Source organism: Anomalospiza imberbis, chromosome 14 (genome assembly GCF_031753505.1).
Source record: "Anomalospiza imberbis isolate Cuckoo-Finch-1a 21T00152 chromosome 14, ASM3175350v1, whole genome shotgun sequence".
Classification (NCBI taxonomy): domain Eukaryota; kingdom Metazoa; phylum Chordata; class Aves; order Passeriformes; family Viduidae; genus Anomalospiza; species Anomalospiza imberbis.
In genome coordinates this window covers 4,331,802-4,346,218 of record NC_089694.1, presented here as the reverse complement: position 1 = coordinate 4,346,218, position 14,417 = coordinate 4,331,802, and the positions used below count along the sequence as shown (strand labels likewise).

The 14,417-nt window shown below is 40.7% G+C and overlaps 1 protein-coding gene across 1 annotated transcript in view; it reads left to right on the top strand.

Annotated features, from left to right (window-relative positions):
- LOC137482323 (connector enhancer of kinase suppressor of ras 2-like) overlaps positions 1-9,197 on the top strand; it is a 170,855-nt gene extending 161,658 nt beyond the window's left edge. The window contains exons 21-25 of the mRNA XM_068204569.1: positions 3,714-3,784; positions 4,538-4,641; positions 5,952-6,459; positions 6,764-6,963; positions 7,631-9,197. Coding sequence (XP_068060670.1) covers positions 3,714-3,784; positions 4,538-4,641; positions 5,952-6,459; positions 6,764-6,963; positions 7,631-7,846 — 1,099 coding nt within the window. The 3' untranslated portion in view covers positions 7,847-9,197. The remainder of the gene's footprint in view (positions 1-3,713; positions 3,785-4,537; positions 4,642-5,951; positions 6,460-6,763; positions 6,964-7,630) is intronic.
- The last annotated feature ends 5,220 nt before the right edge of the window (positions 9,198-14,417 follow it).

Genomic DNA, 14,417 nt, shown 5'->3' with positions numbered 1-14,417 from the left:
CAGACATTTATCAGTTTGTACATTGAGGAGTGGTATATTCTTGTTTTCAATACAGTGTTAGGGGAGCAAAGCAATGTGCAATTGTTTCCAGTTGTTTGGCCCCCTTGAACGCTTCCCAGTGTTTCTGTCAGCAGGTGAATGTGCTCCTGGCTCCTGACGATTCGGGGTGTTTTAGGAAGATTCACTCTTCAGTCTCAGGCTGTGACAGCTCCTCGCTGCCCTGGTGCCTTCACTCAGCACAGCCCTGGCCTGGGGCAGAATCAGACTTTCAGAAGAGGCCCTGGGCTGTAATCCCTGGGTAATAACCAGAATTATCTCAGTAAATTTAACTTAAATACTACCAGGCAGCTCTATTTTATCCCAAAGCAATGACAACAGTTCCTGTTTTACAGCCAAGCCTGATTTATTTAGAATTTAACTGGGACAAAGTACAAAATTTATTTGTGCATTTTGATGACTTTACTCAAGGCTCATCTTTCCCTGCCTTTGTTCACTGGAGTACAGGCAATAAAAAACAACCCACTTCTTGGTCCCCTGTAGGTTGTTACAACGTGCCTCGGTAAGTGATTATGTCTTATGGGGATTTGTACAATCCTCGAGGTAAAATGTTGTGGCAGAGGATCCGTGGGACATTTAGTGCTGTTCTGTGTCATCACAATTTCCATGCAGAATGCAAACCCCATGCTCTGCTGGGTGGCCTAGACTCAGTGAAACATGCTGGTTAAGTTGTTTAATTATCAACAGGAAAGAGTTGTTGAAGTTATCCAGGTAAAAAGGCAGGATCTGGGGGGAGGGAGCCCAGCCTGGGGTCGAGGTACGGGGATGTGCACCTGAGATCCCAAAGGTGCCCTGCCAGGGCAGCCCGGGCCTCCTTGTGGCCACGGGGAAGTCCCAGAGCTGGTGGGGCACAGCTCTAGGACCCCAACCAGCATTCCAGCCCTGGGGCTGTGCTGGCAGGTGCAGCACACAGACCCTCCGTGGGATGTGCGTCCTCCAACCCTCGGGAGTCCAGCTCCAGCAGGAGCTCCCAGTGCCAGCTGGAACCCAACCTTTGCCCACAGGGCACCTGGGACAGAGTTCAGAACCAGCTGCCTGCCTTTCCAAGCTCTCCAGAAGGAGCTTTTTATAACCTTGAAAAACCTGCAGTTTTCTGAAAAATGAAAGTGGTTTGCTCATCAAGGAAATTCATCAAGTTTATGCAGGGCTTCTTTTGAAATGAGTTTGCATTTCCTTGGGAAAAAAAAAAATTAACTGTAAGAAAATGAGCTGTAATCTCACCACTTGTATATCTCCCGATTAACCTCAGAAACATTCACTCATGCTTTTCTTAAAAACACAAAACCTAAAATGGAGACTCCAGTTCTTTTATCTGAAGAGATTTTATCATGATAAGCCACTGAATGTCATCAGATAACCCTTTATGTTGGCTTGACCAAGAGCTGACTCTGCATTGTGGTAAATGAGGTAAGAAAGTCCTTGTAAATCTAGCTGGGGATGATTTTGGCCTTTGGAAGAGAAAAGCCTGAGCAGCCTTAGAGAAGGAAGATTAACTTCAGCTAATTCCAGATTTGGCCATTGAGGCCATATGCATAAAGCCGATACCCTGGGTATCCTCAGAGCATCCCTGGCTCTGGAAGGTTAATCCTAACATTTCATCTGGTGTCTATATCTGCTTCCAAGATCTGACACCCTCAAATTAACAATGAGCAACAAAAGAAATTTTGCAAGAAATTTAAGACAATATAAATTTCCATGCACTGACCACACAAATGGCTGAGTCTGTTTTAACTTGGAAAATGGTAATTAGTCCTAATTTATTACTGGTGCTTAAGCAGAACCTCAGTTGAAGGCACTGAGCCATCCTGCTTAATTGCCAAAGGCATATGGCAAAGTATGACTAAAACTATTTTGCTCCAGTGCTAATGAGTTCAGAAATTCAGGAACAACTCATGAAAAACTGGTGAATACAAATGCTTGATAACGAGCAGGGAGTGATGTCACTGCCATTCCTGCAATGAAGGATCTGCCCTGCAAGGGAAGAAAATGCCAGGCGATGCAGGCACCGTGTGCTGAGGGAAATGAGGCTGGAGAGCACTGTGCAAAAGCTCTTCTGTAAATCTGTTCATCCATTTTAAATGTACTTCCCTCACGATAAAGATGAGTTATTGATGTGTTGATGCAAACAACGGCTGTAAGCAGTGCTAAGCCTGCAGTTGGTATTTGGGAAAACTAATCATCATTTCCATTTTCATCTCCAATTTGCTCACTTCTGGCTTAATACTGAGAGGCAAAGCAATATGATTGTACAGTTCTTTCCTTTCATAGTTTTGCAAGTAAATTAATCCCTGTAAGAAGTAAAGGGTGTTGTCCCCTTTGGCTACGTAGGAAAGCCATGAGATCCGTGGCAGCTCTGTGCAGCCAGGCAGGGAGTCAGTGCTGTGTCAATATTGGAGCTGAAGATCATTGCTGGGAGCCTCTGCAGGGCTGCTGGGAGCAGGGATCAATACGTGCTGAACTGTGCGCTATTTTTAGTGGAGAGTTCACTCTTTCTTCATTTTCTGCCTCCTTGCTGTGCCACCCATCTCCCACACACCACTCTCCTGGACAATAACAGTCACATATGTCCTTAAAAGCTTTTTTTCCTCCTCTAGTACAAGTGGGAAAGAATGACACTGAACAGTTTTCTTGTTTTAATCTGCAAAACAACTCGTCCTTTTGATATTGCATGTACTGTTCACTAATATCTGACTTGAGGCCTGTGAAAGATGTTTTTGTCATTATAATATTCATTAACCAAGAAGATAATTGTTAACAAATTTGATGTTGCAAATGTTCGAAAAGGAAAAAAGAGCTGCTTCTAGATAAACTCTCACATCAATTTTCTGGGAAATTAATTAGATAATTAAGAATTTAGTCACCGAGGAAGGGAATGGTTTAAACTATCCCAGGCATTATAGATGTCACTATGAGGGCTTTTTTCTTCTGTTATATCTCCTTGTCAATGAAAATAAGATAATTCTTGATTTTCCATTTGCTGAACATTAAGAAGTGACTTTTCCCTCTGTGTGTTCATTTCCTTTTTCCCTAGTTTTTCAATTATATATTGTATAAACATCCAGTAATCTTACATAAAGAAAACTCAAAAGATATTTTCCCCAAGATTAACTATAATATTTCCCTAAGGAAGTAAAGAATGTTATTTTCTACCAAACGAAATAATTTGAGGACAAAGAAAGAAACCAGCACATCCAATGCAAAATGCAAATATTGAAACCCAAAAGTCTGCATTAAACAAATTAAGGGAAAATAATGTTGATATCACAGCTCAACAACACTAAGTGTTTATATCACCAGCATTGTGAATAACCAAACTGCCATAGGCTGTTTTAGCTTTCTGAGGATACAAGTTTAATACAACTCATTTCTCAACACAGGTTTTCAGACAATAATTATCATAATTCTATTTTATTTTCTAGGATTTTGGCAGTTCAGGCAAGTTCTTGAAATAAACAGAAATAGCAGTCAGAATAAATGTGATAAATCCTTCGCTCCCAGTTATCAACCAGCCAGCACATCAGAATTGTGGGTTTAACAGCCTTTTTGTTTAGGCGTTGTGTCTGACTTTTCCAGATGTTAAGGATGTGGATGCCTTCAGATTTACATGAGATGTTCCTTTTAAATACCTCTCTTCCTCATTTTTATTGTTCTGCTAGATGGATGAATCGTTTGGGTCTCGCAGCAATTGGTTACACACCTGATGACAAGGATATTCACCCAGATGAAGGTAATGCTTCAGTGATTATAATTAGGAGAAGAGAGCAGGCAGTACAAATCTGTTCAGTATTTCAACAAAGCCAGCGAGGTCATAACTGACTTCTTTATCAACATATGTCCATATCTTTCTAAATATCAATTTTGATAAGAATACATTTCCTCGAAGAACTACATTTGTTGGTGCTACTACCAAAGAAAATGAAATCCTGAGCAGTAATTTTAAGAAATATTTAAAATTAATGATAAAGAGAATGCGGGGTTCAGGGTGAGGTGTGATCTCCCAGACCCAGCCCTCAGGGATGTTCATCTCCCTAAAACCAGTGCAGACATGGCACACTTGGGGCGATGTGTGCTTCAGCAATATTTGTTTGCACCTCCGGAGCTCAGGTGCCAGCCTCGTCCTTTCCCCATCACTCACAGTGGAACCTGTTATGCCCAATTAAATTAAGTGTTCAGGCTTGGCTCTACTTCAGCATCTGGAATGAGGTTTCTGTGTGAAAGCCCGTGAGCAGAAGTTGGTTTTTATGTGCAGTGGGAGTCAGCTGCCCGAGCTGCCTTCTGTAACCCTTCCCTAAAGCAGTCAGATCTTCCTGCACTCCGTGTGTTTGAGGTGTCAGACTTGCCACCAGCCTGTTCCTGAGCGGCTGCCGAGCCCTGCAAGTGACTGGGGAACGTTTACCTTGCCGTGGAAGGATGTTGCTAAAATGTGGGATCTGCTTTCTTGTGGAAAAGCACCCGAGTGAGACCTGGAATGCTTTGTCAGCAGATTACTGGAGTGAGAGCGATCAGGACGACATGGACGGCTCCCTGACACTGAAGCAGGAGGGCTCCTCCACGCTGTGTGACACCTACCACCGCACCCCCTCAGTGAGTCACACACTCTGCATGTGGCCAAGGCCACCAAAAACATCTCTGGGCCTTGGCTTGCTCTTCCCTTGCCCTGGGATATTTAAACACCGTAAAGGCGGTGGAACAAAGCCAGATGTGATTGTAAAAATGAAATTACTGCTGCTCCTCATGAGCCAAGATCTGGATTTTTCCATAGCAAATCAGTTAGAAAGGAAGGAGAGAAAAATGTCTCCTGACACAGATCTGTCACCAGACTGGAAATATGACCTTTTTTTGTAGGACTGGTAAAACTACACATCATAACAGGAACAGAATATTCAAATTGTACCTTCACTGCAGAATATGAAAAGAATGTGATGGATGTGATAGTTTGTATTAATTGAGACTGGTTTTCAAATATGAATATTGGATACTGGATGCTAGAGATTAAGATCAGCTCACATTCATCCAGTAATCATGTTTTAGTTCTTTTTTGAAGAACAAATCTTTCCAGGAAAGGGATTTTTTTACAAGATTGTGTACAATACCATGGTAATGACAATATTGCAAATAGAACATTTCTATTGGACAAAACACAGGCAATTATGATAATTATTCTATGATTCCAAGCACAGATAGGACTGTTCTCTATTTTTCTTTCAGATTTTTCTTCAGCGTGAATGACATGATCCTCACACAGCCAGAACCAAAGAAAGAGTGACTGAGACAACAGCATCACATGGGTGAAGTTCAGACTGATTTTCACCCATGTGATGCTGTTATATCAACTGGGATACAGGTTAAGCCTCTCCCTTTCTGTTTTTCCACATTTTTGCCTTTCTCTTTATTTTGAATTAAATTTATACACAGACCCAGAAAATTCATTCAAATAGTTTCACAAGTTCAACAGTCCCCAACCAAAAATCTTCCTGGGTGCTGAAGTTTTTGTTGTTTGGGTTTGTTTTTTGGTTTTTTTCTGTTTGGCCCCTAAAAAAAGGAAAGGAAATCTGATTACGGTTTCTTTTGGAAACTTCCACTGTTCTCAGCTGGACTGAATGTAAGCTGGACGGGTCTTCAGGAAACCTGCACCAGTGTTACACTTTTCTTTCCATCAGGAGTTGCTTGTGGGCAGAGAATGTGCAAAACAAGAATAGGGAGTGGTTAAAGGAGCACTTGTATAAAAGTTGTCACTGCTAATTCTCTTCTGTTTACAGTGGTTCATGTTATGACAAATCAAACCCATGAGTCCATCTGATTACTAGATATCATAGACTGTTTTACACTACAGTCATTTCCTTGGGCCTGTTCAAAGCATCATCTCATGGGCAGATGTTTTTGTATTTTTGCAGGTGAATTCTTCAAGCCCATTCCCCGAAGCCAAACAAAGCCGACACTTTTCCAGTGAATCAACGTATTCCCACTCTTCTGCCGAGGACTCCCGGCAGGACGCGGCGGGCAGCACACACTCCTCGGGGTGCAGGCCTCCCTACCGAGAACGGCGCTCGTGGCAGGACCTGATAGAGACTCCCTTAACCAGCTCAGGGCTCCATTTCCTCCAGACCGTCCCTCCGGAGGCGGAGTACGTGAGCGGCCGGCCCGGAATGTCACCGGACAGACGGAGACAAGCCACGCTGCCCGTCCAGAGGCGCCACAATTTTGAGCAGGATGGGCCTTTTCCTCTGGTGGAATGTCCAAGGGGACACAGCTCCCACGGGCGGCCCCAGAAACCGCGCAGCCAAAGCCTTCCCCGGAACAGAGACGTCCGCGGGAAGGGTCGCATGAAGTCCATTGAAGGGACCGACGACAGTCCGGATGAGAAGGTTCCTATTAGAAGGCACAATAGTTTCTGTGCAGAAGGTAAGCTCTGGGAGATGTTCTGATCCACTTTACTGCCATCAAAATCCAGAGCAGTATTGCCACCGTTCTCAGCAAGGATTTTGTGGTTGAACAGCTGGATGTTGGCAAACACAGGAGTTTGTACTTGAAATGCCAGGATGTAGCACTAAAAATTGAGCTTTGGGTCGATGATCTTGTCTCACCAAAACTAACACTGCAGAACTGAGTAATAGGTTAAGATAGTACAGAAGCTGCAGTCTTGCTGATTTTAGAGACTTCATCTGAATGATCAGGTTTGTTGTTAGGTTTCTTTCCTTCCTTCCAGAAAACATAAAAGAGATTGAAGAAATCACAGATGGTCTGCAAGAGCTCTACAGAACTCTGGAAGAAGCCAGTCTGTCAGCTTTCGGAGAGCAGCGTCCCTCCACCAAGCAGGAGTTCCGCAAGTCCTTCGTGAAGCGATGTAACGACCCAGTGATCAACGAAAAGCTGCACCACATCCGAGTCCTCAAGAGCACTTTAAAAGTAAGGCTTTATCCCTGATTTTTGTGTGCAAGGAATATAAACTAGGAAAGGTCTATTTGTGCATCACAGAATGCTGGTGGGTTGAACGGACCTCAAAGCCCATCCAGCCCCACTCCCTGCCACGGGCAGGGACACCTTCCACCAGCCAAGGTTGCTTCAAGCCCTGTCCAACCTGGCCTTGGACACTTCCAGGGATCCAGAGGCAGCCACAGCTTCTCTGGGCACCCTGTGCCAGGGCCTCCCCACCCTCACAGCCAGGAATTCCTTCCCAATGTCCCAGCTAACCCTGTCCTCTGGCAGTGTGAAGCCATTTGCCCTTGTCCTTAACATCACTGTATGTCCTTAATCTCTTTACATTTCTATTGTTAATGCTTTTTTTTTTTTTGTAACTTTAAAATGAAGTTTCAAAGAAACTAAAAATCCTCCAAAGCAAATATGTTCCATATTAAGGAAAAAAAAGAAATTATTTGGCACTCTGTGTGGGCAAGCTGTAGCATGTGGCACAGACTGAGCTGTAAAACAGTTTATGCTGTAATACTTCCTGAATTTAGGTAAATATTAAAGTTTCCATAGTAGTTATCCTGGCACTTGGCATTAAAGAAGAAATAAAGTGCTGAAATACAGAATTTCATTTTGACCTGTCCTCTGTCTTTCTCGAATTTGCCAGGCAAAGGAAGGGGACCTCACGGTAATCAACAGCCTTCTGGATGATCCCAACTTAACATCCAAGAAGTTCAAAGATTGGAAATTAAAGAACTACGAGTTTTTCCTGGACATTTGTGAGTACAGTGCTGCTGGGAAGTCTCAAAACGGAGCCTCTGAACTGGCGAGCTCAGTCCCAATGCTGACACACACACACTCCTTCATTGAGACTCACGTGTGACAGGAGCCTCAGCCTGGGTCACTGCTGGGTGCCTGACAGATGCAGTCAGACAAACCCTGGTGAATTTATTGCTAAAGGTACTCAGCAGTACTGTAAATACTTGGGTAAGAGAATAGCGCCACAGGATGCCTACTACATTGCATGATAAGACAATAATATTCTTTATGAATTTTTTTTGTTTGCAATTATCAACCAATGTCCGTATCAAGCTCTGCATTAGGAAGAAGCGGTGCAGAAGTGTAACTGAAAATAAATACCAGTATATTTAAAGTACTGTACTAAAACTCAGCTTATAGTATGAGCTCCTGCAATCATTTTATATATTTAGATATGTATAAATATATATCTATGTATATAAAATGTAACATGGTAGTTGACATTTCCTTTTAAAATTCCCTAAAGTTCACATTTTCACACATTTTTTCTTGAGGAAAAAAAATAAAAATGAAGACATGAATACATTGGCCACTCTTAGAGATGAACATTTATTTTTGCAACATTTCCAGGTAGTGACCATCTTTGCAAATAAAAGGACAGAGTTATCAAAATGTAAACTCAATCCCTATAGTGTGCCTTAAAATGTACACTGTACATCTAAGAAATAGATCCCGGTCTGGCCCTATGGGCACTCTGTACATGCCATTTAAATACTGTGTTTGTAACGTGCTGTGCCTGCCTTTAAACGAAGGAACATGAGCAAGCAGGTTTGGCACAGAGGTAAGATACGAGTAGAACAATATTGGTTGTTCACTAATGCTGCAACTTAAACTGGTTTTAATAGGATTTGAAGTATTTCATGGTGAAAGAAAAAAAAAATCTGCACTGAGTAAGGTACATACTGCAGGTTTTCATCGTTTCTTCACTGTGAATTTAAGTGACACATAACTGTGAGTCACAAAATTCAAAAAAAGCATGAGAAGGAAGCTTCAAAAAACCTCCTGAACTAATCAATTACATTCTGTGATAAACTGACATCTATAGCTGAGCTAATAATTCAAAATTATGTAATGTCTGGCAATAATTTTTAACTGCTAGCAGTACATTTGCAAGTGGGTGAAGTTATTCAAAACATCATTTGAAAACCAATCAGTATTGATTGGTTTGGGAAGACACACAAGTCACACAGTGTATTTCACTTCCTTGCCTGGGAGAGAATGGTTTGTAAGAATCAGATTTTGGGGAAAATAATTGTATTCTTGAGGGGGGGAAAGATTGCTTTGAATGCTACTGAACATAGATTTCAAAGCCATTCACAGTCTGCTTTGACTCTGCTTGCTAGAATAGTTCTAAAAGGCAGAATGAAGGGGATGTGAATACAGCTGGTGTCATTTCACTGAAACAAATTCACTGATCATTTTTTCACAAGATAAACCTAATTGTCTCTCATCCATCAAGGACCGTAAAATTCATGCAGTTCAGTATAACAGAGGATAAAATGTCATCTCAGTGAGGTCCTAGTATCCAGGAAGAGATTTCATTATTTCCAAAGCCAGTCCAGGTGAAGCTGTCCTGGGTGTTTAGTTCTGTCTCCACAGAGCAGCTGAGAAGGGCTGACCTTGGCTGGACAGGGGGAAAATATGTCATGGGAAAGCTCCTGGGTTGAGACAAAGACGGGTTATCATAGGCAAAACAAACCTGATTTGGGGAAAACTCATTTATAAACAATTAACATACAATTGCATCTTGAGAATCAAAGACAAAATTAAAAACACCTTTCCCTTGCCTCCTCCCTTCTTTCCAGTCTTAATTTCATTCCTTCATTTCCAGCAAGCAGCAGCGTAAATTATAGAATCCATTTAGAAATTAAGTCATATTATACATGCAAGCAGTGATGGATGGTCACAGAAATAGTTACATAGATTGAACTATCTACATTCCTAAAGAAATGTAAATATGCCTATTGTTTCAAACCCAAAAGATGGTTTGTGCTTTCATAATGAAACGATCTATATTATTTCCAAATAGCTTTCCGAAAGGATTTCAAATGCCACTGCTTTATCATTCAAGACATAACTGAGCATATTCAGTGAAGTCACAAGTAAACAGAGAATACTACTTAGAGATACAGCTGAAAATGAGAAACATAATTGGGAAGATAGATTTCTCAGAAATGACACAAGTAGTAGGGAAAACAGATCATCTCTGTTTCAAGTTTAAATACAATTTCTGTAATATGAATAGATGTGATAAATAGTAGAGACTTCATACTTTTGCTCAGCTTATCTTTAAAAATCTTTCAGTGTCATAAGATCATCTTTTCTGAAATTCTTGGAATTGTGAGTCTGCATTCTGCTCTTGAAGAGCAGCTCTCAGCAAATGTGATTTGCACTGAATAGGCCAAATAAATTGTCCAGGAGATTCATGAGATTCATGAGATGAGATACACTGGAGAAATTCCCTCTAATGGGCTTAAGATTAACTTGGAGAAAAGTCTGAATCATTTGTCTGGCATTGCTTGTGCCTTAGAGCAAGCAAAATCTAATTGCTAAATTAAGCAATACAAAGACTTTATTCTTTCACAAATGTCAGCTGGCATTTGGAAGCCATTGCACAAGAACTTAAAATTCTCCTGGCACATTTACTCAGCCCCACCCTGCAGCCCTTCCCTCTCAGCCATGGCTTCTTCCTTCTGGATGTCAATACCAATCTAAATGGACTGCAGAGAGGAATGTGCACAGTCACCACAGCACAGTTATTTGAATTTTCACCACCTTTGAACTCACTGAAATTCAAAGTGCAATACAGATACTATATTTAAAAATTCATTCACCAAATCCTGCTTATGTATTGAAGTACATCCAATTCTCCTGGAACAACAGGTATTTAAACACACAGTACAAAGCAGCTGGAATTGTTGTAGTCGTTTGGATGACATATTTTTAAATAAGAAAAGAACAAGGCTTGGCTGTTGAGTTCAGCAAGGGAAATAAATAGCACCTGTATAATAGATTTATTAATTTACCAGTTTTCCTGCCCGAATTCTCAGGTAAAACCTGGGTTTTATCATATACAACAATGTGGGAATGTTGTTTGGATGTGCTTTATTTAACTGGATCTTATTAAAGCTAGTGTCTTCATTCAGAATTCCTTCAGGTAAAATGTCTCAGCCCATACACTTCCTCTGACACTCCACAAGCTGAGTCTTTTTGTTACTGGCTATTTTTCATTACAACTGATTTAATGCTCCCCCTGAGCTACTGATTCCCCTCCTTTTTTAATACTGTTCTGTATTCAGTGACATGTCAGATCTTTGAAAGTGTCTTAACAGCTCTCTCGGCATCACTTCCTGAGAGAACCAAGACATTTTTCTTGGTTTCGTTACTTTAAGTGAAAACTGAGCTTGCTCTAATTGACATGAACAAAAATCAGAGGCGGAGGAGGAGGAGGAGGAGGTTGTTATCAGCAGATTCAGCTCTGGCTGCTGCCTTTTGAGCTGGGAATGTGGTGCTCCACTGGCTTTTTCCAAGGAAAAAGAAATGAGTGTTGCAGAGAATTGTACATGGCCAGTTAAGTCTACTCTCACTCCTCTCAACAGTTACAGAATGCTTGTTCTCCAAGGTCCTGTGAAGGACAGTACAGGTACCTTTGGAGGAGTTACTTTACAGTGGCTCTGGGAAGGGCTCAGCCTCCTCAAAAATGATACAATTCTGCTGCTGACCTTTAGGAGATTTCACTTTAAATGTTAATAGGACCTCTGGGAGAAAAATGAAGAATCCGGTAGAAATTGTTTAACTCAACACAAATCTGAGGTGAAAAAAGAACATTCTTATCTTTGTCTCAAGTAATGCAAATCAGGCCAAGATTATCACAAACCTTACTTGCCATATTCTTTCCTCATGTGGTCTTACTGTCTTCCAAAGTGGTAAAAGCATTCTTTAAATGCTTTAATAAAAATATTTATGACCAAAGTGATATAGCTGGGGACTATTGATCCTTGAGGAGAGACAGCTCTGCCAGAAGAGCTATTTTGTGAAAATTCACCAACAGTTTGTACACACCCTTCATGCAGTGGGGAATAAAATCCTTCAAAGATGGTTTGTGTAAAACGACCCTTGGCTAAGGCACGATGCAGCACAACAAACTCAGCCCCTCTGCAATGCCTGTCACCTGCCCCTGGACTAGAGGATACCACCAGGCAATTTAATTTTAGTTTAAGTACTTGTCAGTAAAGCAAGTCTTGTGTCTCTACAAATGTTCTGACACCTTCCAGATCCAGTCCCTGGGAGGTTCCTTAAGGAAGAGAGCACAGGCCGGTCTGTATTGCTGGGCCTCAGCTTGAACCCCATTCAGGGCATACCCGGGTTCCCCGCATTTAACTTTAGAGAAATAACTGTTGGCTGGGTCTCATGAAGGATTTTATTCTCTCCTCAGTTTTCACAGTAGGGAAATGGTGCTTTAGGGCAGCCAGAAGGGCACAGGTTTTCCATGGTAGATTTTCCATGCACCACATGCCTTAGGCCACAACACATCACCTTCCCTGCTGCCAAATGATGTTTATTTACCACTAGGACAAAAGATGGGTAATAACAGGAAAGACTGGAGAAGCAATATTAGCTATTCATTTATATTCAGTATTAAAAAGCTCTTTTTCTTCCAGAATGTTTCCCTCACTAAAGCTGAGGCTCAGGGTAGGTTTCACAGGCAGGATGCTGTGGGGAAAGGTCCTCCATCTCCTCTCTCAGATGAATTCACACCGTGTGGCTGAGGCTTTTGATGGGTGTTAAGTGGGCACAGATCTGAAAATCCCATCTGAAAATCCCATCTGAGCTGTATCAGCTGATGTATGGAAATTTCATGGCTATTTAAACCAAAACTAGTAAGTTGTGTTTCCTTAGTTGATGTTTATAGTTATTTTCTTTGCTCCCATTACACACAAGTGAAATGTGATGTTTCTGATCAGTTCCACTCTCTCACATGTGGGCAGGGAACTCTCAACTCTGGATATAACTAATAGGAAAAGAAACATTTTTTTAAAGCTTATTTTCTGTATTTTACGGGTTATGCCAGTCTTGCACATCCAGAAGGAGGTTTATAAATAATATTGTTTAAGTTTTTATCAGGTTTGAAGACAAGTGTTATACTACTGGGACCTCCTCTTAATAAAAATATTTCAATAGTTCAGACAGAAACTGCCTTCAGGAAAAGAACCATATTCACTTTTAATGCAGGCCAGACAGATATATCTTTATTTTTATCAAGAACATACATGTGTTAGAAGTGACAGTTAGGGACTTTAAGCATTAATGCCACTGTATGAGCAGTATTTGAAAGAAAGCAATGTTGTAAAAATGATCAAATATGTCGACAACTTGCTGTTTGACCAGCTAAGCCCTGTAGCTTCTGTCCTCACATTTCTAGAATATTGTTCATCCTCAGGCGTTGGTGAGGGTATCAATACAGATCTTTTTACTAACAGTAAATGTGTCTGTCCGAATGCTGCAGATTAACTAAGGATGTCACATTATACGTATTAACTATTGCATTTTTTCACTAGCAACCACAAAACAAATATGTCTTAACAAACTGTGTTTGCTGGCCAAATTACCAGTTACCTGTTACCAGTTAAGACTTCTGTTTTACTGAGAAACAAGGATTTCAGCTTAAAAATCTGATGAGAAAACAGGTTAGGATATAAGAGAAATGCACTAGTATTAATAAACGTTTTACATTTGACACATACTGTATTTACAAAGACATTATCCTTGTAAGACCATTAATTGCTGGGCCATAGGTGACTTCCATCTAGGTTGCTAAATAGCTAATAAACCTTGTACAGAGCCTTTTTTAGATAACGCTTACATGTATGGAAATGTATGACACCCTTGTACTATGGCTTGCACTTTACTTGCATTAAACTGTGAAGTAGGCTGTAGTAATGTCTTTGTATATTCAGGGGTTGAAATACCAAAGCACTGGAGTATTGTACTGCTGGTGTTCAACCTGTCCAACGTGCTGACAACGTGTGTTTTGCAAACCCCACCGACTTCAAATCTTTGGCAAATAACGCGATGGGGTCTCCATGGTCTTTGTTTCTTTGTAAATACAAACATTCTTACTGTTTCTGTAGCAATAGGAGGTTATAAACCAAACTTTCACTAGGACTGTTTTCAATAATAAAAATAAAAATAAAAATAAAAATAATAATAAAAATAATAATAATAATAAAAAATAAAAATAAAAATCTACAGCGCCTTGTAAAAAAATCATGGAGACTCCATGACCTGTGGGCATTTTTGTTTACAAGCAGTATGTATATATGTATTAGAGGCAGAACTGTTATTTATCACAAAATTATATTGTGGATGATTCTTTCTTAAATAAATATATGTTTTCTGTCATTAAGAAAAATAAGTATTTTAGAGCCATCTTGAGAGGTTTGAAGTGTCAAGCTTCAAATACAAGTACTCTTCCATGTTTCAGCCTTGTTTTTCTAATCAGCTGGGAGATGAACTGAGAGGCAATGGAAAACCACCTGTCCATGCCAGGGAAAATGCTGGAGTTGTACGTTTTTGAGCATTCTGCAACTTTTCTATAATGCCCATCATGCTTAATGCTTTGACGAGCAGATGCT